Here is a 22,588-nt window from a genome sequence, read left to right on the forward strand (position 1 = left end):
ATGTTATGTCAAATATTTTACAAAAGTGCATTAATTATGGGTGAATGTTTTTTTTTATAAAATTTAGGTGATGTAGAGTATACTTAAATATTAATAATAGCTATTATAAGTAAAACATGAACATGAATTTATATTTGATAAATGTTGATACCTATGTGCATGTATTATGTATATAATATAAAAAATTGCATATCTTGTAAAATATAGACTATAACGTAAATCTTCATATAAATTGTATTTAGCATTTAAAAAAAAAAAAAACATAGCCATACATTTCTACCAAAATTAAACATTGAGCGCATAAATGTCTATAATAATATTTTTATTACAAATACAAATTGAAAATTCAATACAATTATTAGAATACAAGTACTTAAAAAAATATACTTTGTTGTTTGAAAATAAAATAAATAAGACAATAATGATAAAAAAAATAGATAACCTTTTTTTGTATACATTATTACTTGATAATAATAGTATAATAAAATAAAAAAATCATCTATATAAGTAAAAAAAAAATATATATACATTTTAAAATCTTAAGACTAATTGCACATAACATTCAGTCTTATCTTATACTACATATTCTTGCATATTTGAATTAGTACATTATTTGTATTCATAGTGTATTTAAATACAAAACAATATTACATATTACGATATAACACATTTACGTATCTAGTGCATTTTGTTATATGTATTAAAAAAACTAAAATTTTTGTTTGTTACGCATACTAAAATAAAATATTTAAAAATGTGATGTTTTAATAAATTACATTTAGGTAAATTAATTGAATTGTTTACAATAATAAATTAAAAAATATTGTAATTATCATTATTTCCATAAATGTATACGTACAAGTAAAGTTAATTTTCATATTTATATTAGATATTTATCTAAAATATTTTTGAACAGAAATAAAATTACAATTATTAAAAAAAACCCAATAGATTTTTTTCAGTTTAATGTTACTGAAATAATAAATAAATAAATTAATAATATGATAAAAATGATAAGTCATATATAAAGTGTTAAAACTAAAACTATTTTATACATTGTAAATAGATATTCATATTAAAATATAATAATTTTGTTGTCATTTACATAAAGTAAATCCATATAGATAAATTTTGTTGTATTAAAATCATCTAAAACATAAGAAGATGATAATAAAATATATTATATCGGTCGTTTTCTAGCTGCCTAACATAAATTCATAATACGAAAATATACCATAACAGGTTTTAGTTATTTATTATTTAAAATCACACCAACGTGGCAGTTCTAGATTGGGGTGTAGCTTCATCTTGATACCAAGATAACATTTCATTAGCAAATACACTTTCATCTAAACATAATTCATTATTGGGTTCAAATGAATCAATGGGACAAACTGTTTCTTCCATTAATGAAATGTTTCTGTAAAATTAAATGTATTTTAAACTTTGTATTTTATATTTCAATAGATAATTTTGGAGTAACTTACTGAGGTACCAGTGGATGACAATTATGAGGTTGTAAAGGTTGATAAATTCCTTTATTTTGTAATGCTGGTTGTGGTGGCAAGGATGGTGTTGGTGATGGGTTAGTTGTAGTTAGAACTATTTCTGGAGATGCACTATTAGAATTTGCAGATGGTTTCCTAAATCTTGTACTGTACTTATAAAAATCAGACATTTCAAAAGGCTTAGTTACTTCACGATACGGTTGCCACTTTCCAACCTGAACAACCGTATGATTTTTTGGTGATTCAAATGGAACCTATAAAAAAAGATATTTATTTGCATAATTATTTGGATTAAATAACCAAAAATTACAAAATAATTACAGTGTCAAAATGATTGACTAGTGGGTCGTACGGAAGTGGTTGATTTTCAGGTTGTATTGGAGGTGTATGCAATTTGATAGGAGGCGGTAAATCATGGGTAAGTGTTGGCCCAGACTCAACACTACTACTATCTAATGATGTTTCAATCCATTTTTTCTCGGAATTTTTTCTACTTTCAGATAATGATATCTGATTTAAATCTGTAAATCCTTTTTCTGTTTGTTGCTGATTTTCATTTTTAATATTACCCAGAGAGTGAGTTCTCATTAAACTATTTTCTGGGTACATTTGATTTGGTAATAAAATAGTAGTTGTGGGATGCTGTGAATTTGTATGTCGTGGCACAACAGGTACAGCTGGAGGTTCATGATCAACACTACTATTACTTCGAGAACTAGAACTCCTAGTAGTGTGTCGCCTATCTAAACTTCCAAATCTGTAAACATAAAATATAAAATTATTCAAATTTATTCTATTATAAAAGCGTAATATTACAATTATAAAATATAATATTGTATACCTGTCTCTATACTTGGATGTGGAATCTTGATCAATAATCTTACTGGACAATTCATGACTGGATGGCAAATTTGTGGAATTCAAATTATTATTAAAAAATACACCATTATCTTTAGGATAAGTTACTGTAAATAAATAAATATTTTTAATTTAACAAATATATTTTTAATAATTAACAAAGAATTTACCATGATCTTTATCTAAACTTATTGTTGATCTTGGTAGTAGCATTGGTTGTATATTAGAACTGGATATGTGTTCATGAGTATTCCATGCATTATGCAGCCCATTTCCAATTCTAAAAAATGATTATATAAAATGTTTGTTAGTTAATTTAGTATATTTAAGCTTTACAATTTCATTTATTTCAATCTACATAAATAAAAATTTTTAAATGTATAATGTTCTGCAAAAATAACAAAATGATCATTGTTTTTAAAATAAAAACAATGATATTATTTATTTTACATTTTTATAATTCATTTTATATATTATATTTCAATATATATAATTTTTGAAATGGAAATTTTGCACATTCATACATTTCACTTTATTTAAGTAATATAATTAATAAACATGCTACAATACTTATTAAATATTGTATACATTTAATTAGTAATTTAAGTCGATTCTAGTTTAAAGTAATTAAATATTTAAAATTACCTTGGGTCATGAGAATTTCTTTGACCAGGGAATTTGTTGTATGATTGTGACTGCCTCAAATTACTTTTGTGAGATATAACTTTTGTGTTCAGAGATTGTACATTTGGTTCTTTAGGTACAACAAAATTACCATCAGTTACACTATGATTATTCACAAAATCTAAAAAAACAACAAAATAAAAATATTAAATGTATTCATAATAAATTAATTGTTCTTATTCATCAATTATTTTATTTTATAAGGATATATTTTGTTTTAATTCTATAGTAATTATTAATGATAAATACCTATTGTTTTAAAATAAAATGGTTTAACTGCATTTCAAAAAGTTCCTACTTATTATCTAGCCATTACCATTAATTGAGCAAGAAATAAAAACTTATAAAACAAACATTTGAAAATACCTACAAAACCATTAACAATTAAAACATAATATTCAACAATATAAGTAATTGGTGAAACTAAATGTGATTTTATAGTAATAATAAAAATAATAATCTGCTTGTTTTTAATTCTACTATATTGTTGATTTGAGTCATATTATATTAATTAATAATCAAAAGAATGACTTAAAAATGACACTTTTCAAGTCAAAACATTTCATCTTTCTTTCGTTTTTGTTTTGGCTTATTACCTTCTCACTTATACAATCTCTTCCTATAATTCTCCTTCTGTACTCGTCATAAAAAAAAAGTTTATAATATTAAATATGACTCAATCTTTATAAGTTCGACATTAAACCAAACTCATAATCTTAACATTTTATTTTGATTGAACATACATTTTAACTTAAGCTAAGTTTGAATTAAAAAGTTTTTTTTTTAAATGTATATGTTTATAAAGGTTAGCCAATATAGGTTATAAATATTTTTTAAGTCCAATTTCTAGGAATCCCTTTTAAATTAGTAATTGTTTTATTTCAATGAATCTTATACAAATATTGTAGTATTTTTATGCTTCAAGGATTGGAAGTTGACCATAGTAATAATTATTCTGCTTATTGATGATAATTTAAAAAAATAATCAATTAAGCCAATATTAAGTGCTTGTTAAAAAACATATTTTTTAAAATTTAACAAAATCAAATCATATACGCAATAGTCAGGTCGCTCTAAGAGCGCTACTCCTTATCGCATCTAACTGATTGAGCTCTGCGATATTTCTCCCACTCTACCATCTAGTTGCCGCCGTAAATACACGAGAATGCGCGAGAACGGACGAATTTTGGTCGGCGCCCAGAAGCGCTCTTACGATGGCTCGAATATAGAAGTAAATATGTATTGCTCTATTAACTACTTCAATGATAAAACTTTAGTAAAAAAAAATAAAGAGTTGCTTCAGGATTGATTAACCTTTGTCAATATCCATATTAATTAATGTTTATATTATTTGAAACAATTATTGTAATAGTTCTTACTGCAAAGCTATTTTATAATTTATATAATTTTCTATAAATATAGGTATAATGTATATACATTTTGCAAAAATGATGTGTATATGCTGTTATATAAATGTTGATACTTATAATTTCTTAATGGGTATTGACATATTATTTATATCAATTATATGTTGACCTAACTCTTTATATTTTAATAGTTTATGACCACAACATTTAGATTAGATATTGAAAATAAAAATAAAATTAGATATTCACTAATACCATGGAGCTATTTGTAATGATACTAATGCTATTAAGACTTTTAGCTGTAAATAAGGATGAGAAGAATGTATCATTGATTATTCCTCATATGTTCCATGTAATCCAACTACAAATCTTTTATCATTTAAGTTCTAAGTTCCTTCTCCTTCTTCTTTCCAATTAGTTTTAGTACTATTTTATTGGTAACAAGATTTGTTCATACAATTTTCAGAATTTACATATTTCAAAAGGGTAAATTTTCTTGTGCGTTAGCTCTGCTATTATTCAGGTTATAATTTTTTTATTGTATTGTAGCTTAGAAAACATGTAACATATTAGAAATTTAATTTTTTCTACTTAAAGCCAAAACTTGATTCTTTTGGACATTTTTTTAAATGCTTTTATACTTCTTTAAGTTGTGTATTATATTTCTAAAGAATGATCACAATCATAATTAATTATTATATTTACAGTGCACAAATTATTGTAAAACTAAGCAAGTCTGTTTAGGTAGTGAATCCAGATGAGAATATCTGGAAAAAATTATCCACAGTAGGTAATAATATCATAAAAGATAAATATTTGGTAGAAAGAATATTGAAGCTCGATTTGTCCTTATAATGTATAGACTGTTCAGTCTTTAAAGCAAAAGAGTGTGGCAATAAAGTGTTATCTTTATATTTTCCAACAGATAAGTGAATGAATAATACAGGTAAGTTATTATAAGTATGTTAATACATATAAAATTGAAATTACAATGCAATGGGTGCTGTTTTATATACCTAATTATTATTATTACATATTATATAAATATTTTCTTGTATCTTATGCATAAAGTATGTATTCATGTATTATCAAAATATTAAAATGATATTTTAACTATGGATAATATCTGAATTTATATTTTTTTCTTGGATTCATTATTCTACAAAATTTTTTCCTGTGAATATTTTTATATTTTTCCATTATAAACATAATTTTTAAGTTTTGAGGCAAATCACCAAAAATATACATTTTACTAATCAATTTAGCGAGCATATGTATATGTATATCTTCTTTGAAAATTATATAATTTGTAGTAGATAATAATATAAACATTTGATGAACATTTCATGTATTTACGGTTATTCATTTTTGAATTATAACGAAATATGAAAATTGTTTGATGAGAAAACTCAAAACATTATTATACGCGAGAATACCTACTTAATTTTATCAGAATTTAAACTTCAGAAACTCATAAAAAAATAATTGTGGATTTATGAATAATTTTAATTTTAAATTTAAATATAAAATATTTAGTTGAAACCTTGTAGTTATTCAATTTTTAAATGAATATTAAAATAATTTCAAATTTTCAACTATTAAATAATTTCAAAATTTTAGTGATTATCACAAAATATTAAAAAAATTATATCATGTATAGAAAATGCTAATGAAGGTAAATAATTTGGTGAAAATTTCAATTATACATGGTTATTGGTTATTTTTATTTGTTTATCCCAAATATTAAAAAAAGTAGTATCCATTTTTTGCTATAAAAAGTTATATTGCACCGCTCTGAATCTAATATGGTCTACGTGTTGTTCAGAAACATATTTTGAGTATAGTGAGAATAATAATTATTTTGTTATATTTAATGTGGTTAGGTGCGTTTAACCATTAATGTTATTACTAGTACTGGATAAAAATATTAAATAATTGTAATTAAATAATACCTATAGTTGGAAAATTGAATCATCAAACTTAAATTATTCAGTTGCGTAGGTGGGTATGTAAATCATTTGTGCATGCTCCACTTAAATGTATAAAACTAGGCACCACTTGGCCACAGTATACTACATCTGGTAGATATATATAATTATTTGCATGGCTTCAACCACTCAGGGATTATACACTTTAATTGGTCAGCAATGTAAATTTATCTACTTGGACCGTAACTTATTTATTATCAAGGTATTAGGATTTGTTAATTATACTTTAAGAAATTGCTCCTTTTACTTATTACTTTTTCTACTAACTTTACCAAAATCAAATACCTAGCATTTATTTTTTTTCTACTCTAATCTTAACATTGATGAAGTATCATAGAAATTACCTGTTGTGTAACTGCTCTCAGGGCGAGGCTTTTTTTTTACTTTTTGATTATTGCATAAATTTATTCTTGTCTCGAGTTCAATAATTCTATTTTGACTTTGTTGATACATCATTCTATGTTTACGTCGCACAGATTTATTGGCAGTCTCATCATTAGCAAGTCCTAAAGCAGCTTCGGCAATCCCTTTTTGGATTTTATACTCTAGTTCCAGTGAAGCCAAAGTTTCATCCTAGCAAGCAAAACGCTTATACAAAATCTGTATATTACAGCAAAAATATCAATAATTACTTACGTCTTTAAATTTCAGTTTATTTATTAAATTTTCAGGATAAGTAAATGATGTTCCAACACGTCGACGGAATGTGGGTGGTGTTTCGCCGGGATCTAATGGGATCTCCGGAGGTAAACTGCCCGTCAATTCTGCTTCTTGTATGCATAATCGTTTTAATTCACGATTCTTTTCAGTGATTTTAGATTCTAATGCTTTGCGCCTGGACTGTAAACTCGCAACCATCGTGTCGACTTTATTAGAGGAGCATTCTGAGAAACAAAAAAATATGTATTAACAATCAATAAGGACATTAAGAGTCGATCAATTTAACTGCACATAAGTCGTTTGTTAACAAACGACGGATCGACAGTGGTTTGTTAGTACAACACCCTTACCCATAGTTTTTTAAATGCATCGCGAAACTAGCACGTTCATAAATCGGAATTCTGTACGCTAAAACACGGCGCGTGAATCCAAATATTTCAGCGATGTACGTTCTGAAATCCGAAGAATTAGATGAGTTGAGCTCTTCGCAATTACTATTGACAAATGACAACGATAACACAAAAAAAAACCACTGACGAAATAACGCCAAACAATAAGCTGAGCTACATTAAAATACCTTACGGCTTATCTGGTGCGTAATTACTTGGTGAAAACAATGCAACCGCTTGATAGCAATAATTACTGCCGCGACAAATGAACGACAAGTCAGTAAGACACAAAAACGATAATATTATTTAAAACGTTTCTGACATCCATCGCCTGTCGAACATTCCGTTATCACCACGGATAATATACAGAACCATCTACGACCGTGGTTATGACTTATTAGTTTTCACTATTTTGGAGGTAAACACTGTTTACTAAACAATTTTCAACGATTTTATGAAATAGCGCATTATTAGCATAGACATATTATGTCTATGATTATTAGTTATGTATGTTATGCCGCCATTTTACGACTATATAATAATGTTATGTGTATATGAATTTTTCCCACTTAATTTTGTCGTTGATAAATGTTGGTATGGCATACCCATTATAATATGTAGTGCCTTATATGAAATAACGTATTGTTATGGGCTACGAAATCATTGAGGTTATCCTGTAGCGTCCAACAGTGAAGGGTGAAACATGGCGTCGTGACGCCGACCTAAGTCCGGACCGGTAATGAAGGCAGACTCCGCGTCCAGAGTTCCAGAAGATGCAGGGGAAAACGTACCTTCATGATCGTATTCTCGTGGCTAATGACAAAAGAACACGGGATGGCCACAATTCTACGAATCCGAGAAATCTATGAAACCAGCTATGCGCCTGTACTACGCAGGCTGCTTAAAAGTCATGACCATACTTATTTTAAGCTAAATGATATTAACTAGTATTCATTTAATAATATTCACAATCGCGAGCACAGCTACAAGCATTTTGACGAAAACAACAACCTTCCACAACAACAGTTGCAAGGACGAATTTCTTTGGACACAAGCGCTACGATCTCCAGTTCAAGATAATAGAATAAGAACACTACCTATAAGGGAGCCAGGAGTACAGCATATTCAGATGTTGGCTTGCATAGCCGTTGAGACCTGAGCACCTTCTCGCCACTCGTACCCACATGACTTGCATAGGTACCTTTATAATTTTTGCTTGAATAAAAATACAAAAATTATTTTGTCATCAATAATATAAAATTATGTGTTTAAAAAAATCATAATGTATGACAAAAATGTCATCTATTTCTGGTATACTTATCTGTATCGTAACATTTACAGACAGAGTATCCGATAGCTGTGTGCGCAAGCTATACAACATTTTTGATCACTGTGAAATACCGGTTATTCCGAGACCTTTAGCCGTGGTTCTAACCACTCAAGGCATGCTCAGTCGGTTGCGCTTTGTCAATGAATTTTGTAATATAATTAATAGGTATTAATTAAATTAAAGTTTTATACATACCCATATAAATTAAATAGAACTACCTATATAATAAATTATGATAAATGAGCATGCTCATACATCGGAGTCAGCATTCGCCACTGAAATAAGCTACCTATCATTTTATTTACTGTTGAAATTATCTTCAACAATTTATTTAAAATCCGCCGGGATCCCATCGTCTGGATCTCGGGCAGTCCGGATTTATGATATATGATATATTTAATAATTAATTATGATGTAGTATTAATATTATGTACTTACTGTTACCTAATTACTATTTATGAAATCAAATATCATCAATTATTTAACAGCTTGCCAAAAAAAAATCGAATGGTCACAATAAAATTCCACGTGTCCGAGAAATCTATAAAACCAGGTATATCTATATTCTATACCCAGGATTCTTGTCAGCATAATCAAATGTCGGATGGCATAGCCATTGAGAACTGAGCACCTCTCGCCACTCGTACCGATATGACTTGAATAGGTACTTTTATAATTTTCACTTAAATTGAAATAGAATTAATAAACTTTAATTTTATTTAATGTAGAAATTGTCTTCAGCTATTTATGTGAAAACCGCAATTGTATGGATCTCAAGCAGTGCTCATACAACAACTGGTGCAGTCAATAAAGGATTTTTAAAGACGAGGCAACCATAAAAGGCACACTGTTGACACGGAAGACCTGCAATATTCCTCGTCAAAATTTCTGGAAATGGAACCAAAAACAACAACATTGCAGCACCGTCACAATCAACATATCATCATTGAAGAACCTTGCATTTTGTGAGTGAATAGCACGGTTTAAGATATACTGGTTACGCAACTGATACGTAAAATAATACGAATTTGTGGCCCCTTCCGTTATGTTCAGTTTAGGCTCCTAAATGCATGTAGAACTAATATTGAGCGCGTCTAGTGGAGAATTACAATAACTATCAATTATTGTATATTGAATATTATCACGATTATAGATAATAAAACTATAAAAGTATAAATAGTATAATATATAAATGTATAAAACTAAAAAAGAAATTATCAAAAACATTTGTCATTTCACATTTGTAACTTTGTAAGTTGTAATGCAAAATTGGTTTTTTGTTTATAACATATAAGCTATAGTAACTTTTTTCCACCAGGAGCACTACAGTTTAGTTCTACATGCATTTTCATAACTGATCGGGAAGGGCCATTTTTTTTTAATTAGCTGTGTAACCAGTATATCTTAAACCGTGGTGAATAGTTAGTTAATTTTGTTACATAGACATACGTAACTGTTACATAGTTTAAAAAAATAAGCATACAATTATTAAAAGTAGTTGAGTATATGGGTCATATTAAAGTGTTATTGAAATTATTATATTGAATTGAGGGCAAAGGTATTACCTACATTGAAGTTATAATATGAAATTATTAAAAGGCATATTTCTGGAGATTATTAAATCATTATGAGATTATTATTGAGAATGTATTATGATTAGTGTATAATTAATAACGCATAAACATATAATATTAAATTCTAACGTGACAGTTGGCACAAAAAAAAAAAAAAATAATAATATACATATTAAATATATTAATAATTTACTATTTGCTAACATTTAATAATTAATTGATCTCTGTACTTTTTATGTAGGTACCTACTCAACCTAGGTCAACATTTTTAAAATATAATCTAGTGTTGATAATATGAATAACCAATGAGAAGCCGAGAACTGAGTCATGGACATGGTCTGAAGGGGGATCTGTGTATCAGTAAAAATGTGATCATACCCATCTATTAAATCATGGTTTTGTCAACATATTTATTGTTTATGACAAATTGTTTAAGTTTTGATGGTATTCGTTGCGGTCTAATCTTCAGATACTCCTTTTTATTGTACTCTTTTCTAAATGAGTTGTTCATATTTTTTATTTTATTTTCGATCTTTGGATGTTATAATATGTGGTTTCGTCAAAATATTTATTGTTTAGCCTTTGTTGGGTATCCACCGGACACAGACAATTTCTTTACGTTGTTGATGGTTTTCATGGCCGTCTATTCTTCAGTGTTTTCAGTGGTACCAAAGATTAGGGCAATTTTCCTGTGTACACATAATTGATTTACCCCCTTTGTCTTCCTTACAGGTACAATATTCATAAGGTTCCTTAGCAGTATCGGTATTTTGCATTACTTCCATATTATTTTTTACTGACAAACTTTTAAAATTAGTGAAATACCGCCCTAGAAGTTCTGGTAAGATGGCTTCATAAAAAAACCATTTTGATTTAGCCACTATTTCATCACATATTTCATAATCGATTTGAATACGTTCTACATAACAATCTTCATATGATGACCATACTAAAAAATCACCATAAGTGACACCACACATCAACAACTGAGTTTGTACCTGATAATAATACTGATGATTTTTATTTAACTTTCCACTAGTTAAATAGGTCATACTTCTTATATTTTTGTCTTTAGTTAAGCTATAGGGACATTTTATTTCTACGCAGCCTTTCCCACAACAATCACAATTAATTATTCCATCTGGACTGGCACCAAGATATGGAAAATTTGCATTAATTACTAGCCCAGAGATAGTGAATGAAAAATTGATGTGATCGTTTTTTAATTTTTCTATGTATGCATTTCTACCATCAATTTCATGGATTTTACCCCAATCGGTAGCAGCGCTTTTAAACTGTTTTGTTGATGGATAGCATATTGCTTTTAAAAGACTAATATTAGAATCATATGATTTAACAGTACATATGTCCTTAGCTCTAGAAGCTGTAATACGCCCACTTCTATACATAAACCAATCTTTAGATTCTGATTGTAGTTTTGTAGATTTCTCTATATCAGAACAATCATTTTTGTTTAAAGAAAAATCTAATTTTGAACCTATATCTACTAATTCCTCTCTACTTAATGTGGCATAATCTTCTTTAAAAATATTTGTTAAGCTTTTTGGAAAATTATTTTTTACAAATTGTAAATTAAATGGTGTTACAACTTTCAAAATACTAGCTTGACTATTGATGGTTTGTAATTTTCCTAAGAAATTTTTAAATGTATTTGAATCATTCAGTGTTATAGGTAACTTTTGTATGTAACTAGATTTTGGTTTCAATTTGGATTGTGTGGAAGCCATGTTCTTTGGATGATTAAAGTTTATTTTACTTATTTTACTAGGGATAGATTTATCAAGAGATGGTGCTGCCCAATATGCATAGACATCTGTAACTGATTTCGTACTTTTTAAATTAAATGCATGCTGCAAATAAAAAAGGACTGCTCCTACGTGTGAACAACATTCACCTAATCCTGCCATGCATAAGCAATGGGCAGTTTCAACTTTGCCATTATTCTTGACTATAACCCATGGCAGCAATTTAGTGTCATTTAACCTTTGAGAATGCGCTACCTAAACAAAAATAATAATAATGTAGAGACCATAGGCTCATAATGAATAATGATTGTAATCTATCAGGGGCACCGATGTATTTTGGAACACATAATAACTAATAAGACGATTTCATTTTGAGTCAATACACTCCGGCGCTCCTGTAATCTAGTATCTGTCGAATGTTGTAAGTATTAAAGTATGTAAAGAGAAACAGATACCTTTGTATACTTTTTATATTAATCTTTACAACATAGAAATATATTCTTATCCTTGACTTACTTCAGCAACTACAAGAACATAGCTATCTACCACAGTCCATTTGACATTTGAAACCCAACCACTAACAAAAAAATTATATGCATCTAGACTTTTGTACGCTTTAAATTCTTCCAATGTGTAAGCACTTTTAGTCAATACTAGGTAATTACAAATATCAGGGTAAGTAATTGAAGGCACTAAGTTTAAATCTGTTGTCCAAATTACACAATTGTCTTTCAATAACAAGTATGGATCTTGAGAATTTAACTATAGTATTTTGTCTAAATATCGTTTCTGAACGTCCCCAGTTAAACTACGAGCGTGGTTACTTAATTTAATAGACATAATTATAACGTTATAACCAAAAAACACGATTTTAAGTAAGACTTAACTAATAAAATTATGAGTAAATCAATAAAAGTTAATTAGAAACCATATACAAATGGACCACCAATTAGTGATAAGAACGTTATCATATTATAAACATAACCTAAAAGAAAGTGATCAATAATACATTTGAGAACTGGTTATTTTAAGACAATTTGCATGTTTCCAGTAGCCATTATATTACATGAAACTGTTTATACCATCACTTAAAGAGTTATTAAATCATAAACTCAAAACTAATAACCAATAAATTATGAAATAATTAGAAAACATAATTAAAAAACAATAATTTTAAATTTATTAAAAGAAATTTTTAAAATTTAATCTATTGTTGATAATATGAATAACCAATGAGAAGTCGAGAACTGGGTAATGAACATGGTCTGAAGGGGAATCTATATATCAGTAAACATGTGATCATACCCATCTATTAAATCATGGTTTTTTCAACATATTTATTGTTTAGCCTTAGTCGGATATCCACCGGATACAGACAAATTATTTACATTGTTGATGGTTTTCGTTGCCGTCTATTCTTTAGATACTTCTTTTTTATTAAATTCTTTTCTGAACGAGTTGTTCATATTTTTAATTTTATTTTCCATCTTTGGATGTTATAATATGTGGTTTCGTCAGCATAATTATTGTTTAGCCTTAGTCGGGTATCCACCGGATACAGACAAATTGTTTACGTTGTTGATGGTTTTCGTTGCCGTCTATTCTTTAGATACTCCTTTTTGTTATTTTCTTTTCTGAACGAGTTGTTCATATTTTTAATTTTATTTTCGATCTTTGGATGTTATAATATGTGGTTTCGTCAGCATAATTATTGTTTAGCCTTAGTCGGATATCCACCGGGTACAGACAAATTGTTTACGTTGTTGATGGTTTTCGTTGCCGTCTATTCTTTAGATACTCCTTTTTATTAAATTCTTTTCTGAACGATTTGTTCATATTTTTAATTTTATTTTCGATCTTTGGATGTTATAATATGTGGTTTCGTCAGCATAATTATTGTTTAGCCTTAGTCGGGTATCCACCGGATACAGACAAATTGTTTACGTTGTTGATGGTTTTCGTTGCCGTCTATTCTTCAGATACACCTTTTTGTTATTTCCTTTTCTGAACGAGTTGTTCATATTTTTAATTTTATTTTCGATCTTTGGATGTTATAATATGTGGTTTCGTCAGCATTATTATTGTTTAGCCTTAGTCGGGTATCCACCGGATACAGAAAAATTGTTTACGTTGTTGATGGTTTTCGTTGCCGTCTATTCTTTAGATACTCCTTTTTATTAAATTTTTTTCTGAACGAGTTGTTCATATTTTTTATTTTATTTTCGATCTTTGGATGTTATAATATGTGGTTTCGTCAGCATAATTATTGTTTAGCATTAGTCGGGTATCCACCGGATACAGACAAATTGTTTACGTTGTTGATGGTTTTCGTTGCCGTCTATTCTTCAGATACACCTTTTTGTTATTTTCTTTTCTGAACGAGTTGTTCATATTTTTAATTTTATTTTCGATCTTTGGATGTTATAATATGTGGTTTCGTCAGCATAATTATTGTTTAGCATTAGTCGGGTATCCACCGGATACAGACAAATTGTTTACGTTGTTGATGGTTTTCGTTGCCGTCTATTCTTTAGATACTTCTTTTTTATTAAATTCTTTTCTGAACGAGTTGTTCATATTTTTAATTTTATTTTCGATCTTTGGATGTTATAATATGTGGTTTCGTCAGCATAATTATTGTTTAGCCTTAGTCGGATATCCACCGGATACAGACAAATTGTTTACGTTGTTGATGGTTTTCGTTGCCGTCTATTCTTTAGATACTCCTTTTTATTAAATTCTTTTCTGAACGAGTTGTTCATATTTTTAATTTTATTTTCGATCTTTGGATGTTATAATATGTGGTTTCGTCAGCATAATTATTGTTTAGCCTTAGTCGGATATCCACCGGATACAGACAAATTGTTTACGTTGTTGATGGTTTTCGTTGCCGTCTATTCTTTAGATACTCCTTTTTATTAAATTCTTTTCTGAACGATTTGTTCATATTTTTAATTTTATTTTCGATCTTTGGATGTTATAATATGTGGTTTCGTCAGCATAATTATTGTTTAGCCTTAGTCGGGTATCCACCGGATACAGACAAATTGTTTACGTTGTTGATGGTTTTCATGGCCGTCTATTCTTCAGTGTTTTCAGTGGTACCAAAGATTAGGGCAATTTTCCTGTGTACACATAATTGATTTACCCCCTTTGTCTTCCTGTTATTTTAAGACAATTTGCATGTTTCCAGTAGCCATTATATTACATGAAACTGTTTATACCATCACTTAAAGAGTTATTAAATCATAAACTCAAAACTAATAACCAATAAATTATGAAATAATAAGAAAACATAATTAAAAAACAATAATTTTAAATTTATTAAAAGAAATTTTTAAAATTTAATCTATTGTTGATAATATGAATAACCAATGAGAAGTCGAGAACTGTTTAATGAACATGGTCTGAAGGGGAATCTATATATCAGTAAAAATGTGATCATACCCATCTATTAAATCATGGTTTCGTCAGCATAATTATTGTTTAGCCTTAGTCGGGTATCCACCGGATACAGACAAATTATTTACATTGTTGATGGTTTTCGTTGCCGTCTATTCTTTAGATACTTCTTTTTTATTAAATTCTTTTCTGAACGAGTTGTTCATATTTTTAATTTTATTTTCGATCTTTGGATGTTATAATATGTGGTTTCGTCAGCATAATTATTGTTTAGCCTTAGTCGGATATCCACCGGATACAGACAAATTGTTTACGTTGTTGATGGTTTTCGTTGCCGTCTATTCTTCAGATACACCTTTTTGTTATTTTCTTTTCTGAACGAGTTGTTCATATTTTTAATTTTATTTTCGATCTTTGGATGTTATAATATGTGGTTTCGTCAGCATAATTATTGTTTAGCCTTAGTCGGGTATCCACCGGATACAGACAAATTGTTTACGTTGTTGATGGTTTTCATGGCCGTCTATTCTTCAGTGTTTTCAGTGGTACCAAAGATTAGGGCAATTTTCCTGTGTACACATAATTGATTTACCCCCTTTGTCTTCCTGTTATTTTAAGACAATTTGCATGTTTCCAGTAGCCATTATATTACATGAAACTGTTTATACCATCACTTAAAGAGTTATTAAATCATAAACTCAAAACTAATAACCAATAAATTATGAAATAATAAGAAAACATAATTAAAAAACAATAATTTTAAATTTATTAAAAGAAATTTTTAAAATTTAATCTATTGTTGATAATATGAATAACCAATGAGAAGTCGAGAACTGGGTAATGAACATGGTCTGAAGGGGAATCTATATATCAGTAAAAATGTGATCATACCCATCTATTAAATCATGGTTTTTTCAACATATTTATTGTTTAGCCTTAGTCGGATATCCACCGGATACAGACAAATTGTTTACGTTGTTGATGGTTTTCGTTGCCGTCTATTCTTTAGATACTCCTTTTTATTAAATTCTTTTCTGAACGAGTTGTTCATATTTTTTATTTTATTTTCGATCTTTGGATGTTATAATATGCTGTTTCGTCAACATTTATATTGTTTAGACTTGATTTCAAACAAATGAGACTGTAACTTTTGAATTTTTACTCTTGCCCTAGTAGCCTGTTGTAAACATTTCTGTTTTTGTTGTTTTTAAATTTCTTTTACAAACTCTTTTATCTGGCGAAAAGAATTGTCTGACAGGTTTCCCAACAGGTAATCTCAGGTTTTTTTTCTTGAGAAAATATAAGAGTCTTTGGCATAATAAACAAGATATACTGCTGAAAAAAAATTATGATTATAATCATTATTAATCCTGATGAACTAATATTTTTTATACAAATACACTTTCTTTATAATACATTTGAGAACTGGTTATTTTAAGACAATAGTGTAAAACAATAAAAAATATACAATTTTTGATACATCTGTGAGCAGTGGAAATAATCCTTTTTTTTGTATTCTAAAAAAATGACGAAACCACAGAAATTACCCCCATCATGTTTTTAATTGAAGGAATTGCACATGCTTTTGGAATATAAAGGTTCACCGAATGGCTAAAACAGTGAGTGTAGAAGGCTAGTGGCTGTTGTTTTGATATAATCCTATGGATCCAACGGATCCGTTTGTCGATTTCTTTATTGCTCTGACAAATCTCCACTTCTGTAATCGTCAACATCGGGTCACCCTTAAAGATCAATAGCGTCAAATGATCTCTCTGCGTATATGAGCAATTTGAATAAATCTACTTCGTTTGTATGACGGATATTCACTTCAGCACTTGTCAGCCGTGAGCGTCCAATAGGTTAGCCGCATTAATTTGTTGTTCACATCAATCAGATCCGTTTGATCGATTTCTCCCTTGGTCCGACAGATTTCCACTTCTTTATTCGTTAACTTCGTGTCACCCTTAAAGATCAATAGCGTCAACCAATATAAACTATGTTTTTTTTTTGAGAAGAAATAAAAAAAAAATTACAAGTAACGGAATACCAACATATTTATAAATTTGAGGGAGATAAAATGAAATCAATATATATGAACTAGCATATTTAAAAAGCTAATAAGAGGGTAAACCAAACTTTTGAATTTTAAGGGCTAAAAAGATTTACTAGAAATATTGAGTTATAATTTGTGAATGATCGTTGCAGTGGAGAGTATAAGGAACTTTTGAAAATAATCGAAATGACACGATATCCTATATACATACTCAATTACTCTAAATAAAATAAGTATATAAATATTCAGATTTTTATATTGGCATACATGTGTAATAACTTTAATTATATTATCCAAATAGATATATATATATAGTAATAAGTATTAACGATTCGTGGTGGTGGTCAAAGGTTTTATTGATATTTTTATCATAATATACTAACACAATTAACACAATTATTAATCAATATTGTAATCCAAAGGAAATAAATACTTATTCATATTGTATACTTAATTGAAAAATTACCAATATTTACATACTTATTATATCATCTACAGAAATACATAAAAATTAAATATTGTGAATTACCTATGACATATATCCAAGATGTATAAATTGTAACTTTTTTGTAAAATAAACTGTTAATTTATAAGTCAAATTTGTAAAGATTTCTGTCCTAACAGACATAATTGTTTTTTTTTTTTTTTTAGTGGGGAGGTCTTATGGGCCACGAAGTCTTTAATGCTATTATAGCTATTTCTATTATTATAATGTAATACATCTCGTGTTCTCTTAGCTATTATCAAAAAAAAAACATTGAACGGTCCCAATAAAATTCCACTAGTCCGAGAATTCTATGAAACAGGGTATACGTCTATAGTCTATACTCAGGATTCTTAAAACTCAATGACCGTAGTTCGTTTAAGCTTAACGGTATTAACTAATATTCACTTATTAATATACACATTCGCGAATCCAACTACTGGTATTTTGATGAAAACAACAACCTTCCACAACAACAGTTGCAAGGACGAATTTCTTTGGACACGAGCCACGAGCGCCATGATCTTCAGTTCAGGGTAATGAATAGGAACACTACTTATAAGGGAGCCAGGAGTACAGCATATTCAAATGTTGGCTGACATAGCCGTTAATACCGGAGCACCTTCTCGCCACTCGCACAGACATGACTTGTATAGGTATACCTTAATAGTTTTTGCTTAAATTGAAATAGAAATAAACTATCATTTTATAGATGTATTCACTGTGGAAATTGTCTTCAACAATTTATTGAACCACCTGAATCTCAGGCAGTCCGGATTTATGATATATGATATTATATTTAACTAGTAATAAAGTAATAAATTACTTTATTCACAATAACATTATAAAATATCATAGTCTGACTGACCGTCTTTTCTCAGAATCATTTTTCGTATACAAGGGTTATAATAATATATTATTGAATTAAAATTTAACACCATCCATTATAGTGACCCACAACCCACTTAAAACCTAGTGTTAAGCAGAGTGACATCCACTTTCCCACCTTTTTTGCTTTGGAACCAGTGTGTATTTTAAGTTATTGAAATATAAATATGATAAGGTAAGTTTTTCAATCAGTTTAAGACCTTTAGAAGAATAAATGATAACATATTTTATGTGTGTAGTTTTATTGTACAAATTGTTTATTAATTAGGTAGGTACTGGAAATGATACACTTTTCGTGATTTCACTGTTAAAATGTTCAAGTTTTTTTTGTTAGTACTTAAACTTAATAGGTACATACGTATTATATATATACAAATTTTTGTTCGTGAAAAATGTATTCTTGTTCTATAAAATTTAATATTTAGTTGTCACTTTTCCTACATTAAAAAAATAATAATAGTAATAATCTTAAGGAGACCCAAAGAGGCCACTTGATATAATTTCAAAAGGTGTACTTTGACGACATTAATAGACAGCGCTAAACGCCCAAGGCACTTTTTTTATATATAAAGAATCACAATTAAGAGCCATAATAAGTGGATGTGGGGAGGTTCAGAAGAAAAAGCCATCGTGGCACAAATTGTAATATACACTGAGATGGTTAGCGAGTATAACCACCCGGAATATATTGTTATATTTTTTACATGCATATGTACCAACCTAAGTTTAATAATATTATAGTGGCTAGTGGCATAGTTATAGGCTAAAAGTTGTAAAGGTCTTCTGCAGTATACAATTTGGCAGATTGGATAAATATTTTTAATTAAAATAGCTAAAAATGGTTACACATTAAGACAGTGAAACACCTCTGTACAAGCAGCATTCATCTATAGGTTAAACATTTAACGTAGCATATTGTACTGCAGAGTTCAGACAGAGTATGTTTTCAAGGATTTTTCGAGCAAATCGTTAAAACCTGAGAAAAAAAACCATAAGCCAGCGGTTTTTACATGTGTTTCGACAAAAAAATGATCAATATTCTAAAGCTATATTACGCCACGTGTGTGCTCAAATCATAATAGTTTTTTGGACTGTGGTATAATAAAATGTTTGGTGTTCAAAGTAATACGTCTAATATACCCCGGTGGCATTATAGTGCGGTGCACGACCGAAGTGAAACGAAATGCCGAACGACTTTTTTAAAGAAATTTTCTTTACAACTCAGCGGTAACGTTGTTCCATTACGCGTGAGGTGATGTATCACTAAGGTGTGCATGCGTATGTGTGTGTGTCTGTGTGTGAGTGGAAGGGTAATTTGGGGGTATGTGTTCCCGCTCGCAGTGGCGCCGTGGCAGCTATCCTATGCTCAAGGTGTATCCGTCGAATTACCTTATATAACTGGGTGGGTGGTCATGGACCATGGTGGGTATACTGGTGAATGACCCTAACTGAATAAAACAAATATATATTTGAATAGACCAACCAACAGTTACGTAAATACCTTATACAGACATAAACTTAATAAGCTAAAATATTACAATATTACAATAGTCATAAAAATCTCGAAAATGTTCAAATTTTTTAAAATTAAAATAAAAGTTTTTCATCCCATACCTAAGATATTTTTTTTTCGTCCCTTAATACAAATTTTCTACCTTAAACAAAAAAAAGTTTACCGGAAAGTTACGCTATTTATAACCATGAGGAATTTTTAATTTTTTTTCGATTTTTATTAAATTTTTTTTAATTGTTAAATTTCAATATTTATACAAGTATCCTAGTATGACATAACGTCTCCAGTCAGAATAGTTATTCGTATGCAATTATTTATCATTGAATTTCACATCCATTACAATGACATATTCGACAACTACTGTACTGCAGAGCGGTACCCACTCGTCCATCTTTTTTTCTTGTACTTGTAGGTGGGTAATATAAAAAATGTAAATTATTGGTTACTAAATTAATTGTATACCTGGATTAGTGAGTGAGTAGTTAAATTAAAAATTTGGTACACCTTTATTTTGTTTGATAGCCGCCACTGGGCCCGCTCGCAAGTCGCGGTCTTTTATTATTTCGTGAGCCCGCGTCCTCCAACTCACTTGCCGCACCAGGCGCTCCTCCGCACTGACATATTATTTTCCATAGCTGCTTCGTGACTGCTACAGGGTCCGCGACAAATTTATTATATTATTATCGTGACTGCACGGCGATCACGTGATGACGATCCCCGTCGTTCCCGTGACTTTCACAGTACCTGTATACCGTAATATTGTTATATTATTATATACAATATACACGCGGTCGGCTTTTAAATCCGCTGTGAGATGAAATACAAAAAAAAAAGTGTAAATACATAAAACTTGCCCGGTACAATGCCCACGTATAATAAACCAATATAAGGGTAGGCACTAGATGGTTTAATGGTATAATAAACAGGCACAGTTATTATATATATTTTATAAATATATCTATATGGCCCCATAGGGGAGGCGTCCTAATCGATGATACGGGTTTCACATTCACGCACGTTACACGCAAGTTTACGACACTGTGTGGCGTGTGCATTATTATCGACAATATCAAGCGTCAAGTTTTTGTCCGAGCACGATAGTAATATATAGTACTAAAATATATAATATTATTATGTTTCAAGAAAATCGAAAAATATGTCATTTAAAAAAATTCTTTCGTGTAAGTATAATATTATAAAGCTTTTATATTTTTTAACAGAAGCTGACAATACTTCTCTCGATTTAGATCGAAATAAATACACTAGGATTATAATATGATAGAGAGTCTTCCTACATTATTCATAAACTGGTAAAGATCTTCTGTAAGTATTCTTCCAGTGTTAACATAATTTCCTGAGAGATCTTTCTCAGGCCTAAATGATTCAGTGGTGCGAATCTATTTTCAAATCATTGTGTTACAAAAAAATGACTATATTAAGGTATTTACTATTTATCCTGAAAATATTTTATCAATTTAACGTCATTATTAAACGTGGCTTAAGATTTAGAAAAAACAAGAATATTAAAATAAAAATAAAAATATGTCATACATGGTACATAAGCAAGGTCCCCCCGCCTTAGTTAAGTCACCTTAAGTATCCCCCCATACGTGATACTCGTGATGCCGTAGCAGTGGCGTAGACAAGGGGGGACGGGGGCCAGGCCCTTCCATTGGCTTTTTATTATGTTTTGCTTTTTAATTTGTTATTTCGATATTTCAATATTTATCAGAATTAGCTCATGTGGCCATATTATAATTTTCAATAATTTTTACAATTATTTTATTTTTGTGTTTTTATGTAATGATTTAATGTAGTTTTAATAATTTTTATATGTATACATATACTTTTAATACATATTCTTAATCATATATTAATAGGAACTAGTTTAGTTAACAATTCATACATTTCGACATCGTTTATTGTATAAAAAAAATCGCTCATGACAACACACGAAAAGCGATCGGCTATCAAGCAGAGTGTCGTTTCCATATTGTTCTTTGATATATACTATGGTTAGGCATCTAGACACCGTTATCACGGCCGGTTCTGCGTGACGGACAAGTGTCGCTGGCGTGTGATGACGAATGTTGTGACGGTGACAACCAAAACAGAGAGAAGACT

The 22,588-nt window shown here is 29.3% G+C and overlaps 1 protein-coding gene and 1 long non-coding RNA gene across 3 annotated transcripts; one reads left to right on the forward strand and one right to left on the reverse strand.

Annotated features, from left to right (window-relative positions):
* Nucleotides 1-1,040: 1,040 nt before the first annotated feature.
* Nucleotides 1,041-7,753, reverse strand: LOC100168158 (FERM domain-containing protein 4B). 2 transcript variants are annotated; one of them, XM_008184338.3, is made up of 10 exons: nt 7,643-7,753; nt 7,416-7,517; nt 7,042-7,289; nt 6,750-6,978; nt 3,012-3,171; nt 2,537-2,646; nt 2,350-2,473; nt 1,830-2,265; nt 1,488-1,762; nt 1,041-1,420 (listed from the first exon to the last, which is right to left on the reverse strand). In XM_008184338.3, exons 2-10 carry the CDS (start codon nt 7,417-7,419, stop codon nt 1,267-1,269), a joined length of 1,740 nt encoding a protein of 579 aa, XP_008182560.1. In that variant the 5' UTR covers nt 7,420-7,517; nt 7,643-7,753; the 3' UTR covers nt 1,041-1,266. The 2 variants fall into 2 exon arrangements, with proteins under 2 accessions (XP_008182560.1, XP_029346097.1); XM_029490237.1 differs by having other exon boundaries at nt 7,648-7,666.
* Nucleotides 7,754-7,970: 217 nt separating this feature from the next.
* On the forward strand, nt 7,971-9,873 carry LOC103309290. The gene is made up of 3 exons (XR_510671.3): nt 7,971-8,651; nt 9,273-9,448; nt 9,513-9,873. It is a non-coding gene; the product is annotated as an uncharacterized LOC103309290 (long non-coding RNA).
* Nucleotides 9,874-22,588: the final 12,715 nt, after the last annotated feature.

This window comes from Acyrthosiphon pisum, chromosome X, assembly GCF_005508785.2.
Source record: "Acyrthosiphon pisum isolate AL4f chromosome X, pea_aphid_22Mar2018_4r6ur, whole genome shotgun sequence".
NCBI classification, from domain to species: domain Eukaryota; kingdom Metazoa; phylum Arthropoda; class Insecta; order Hemiptera; family Aphididae; genus Acyrthosiphon; species Acyrthosiphon pisum.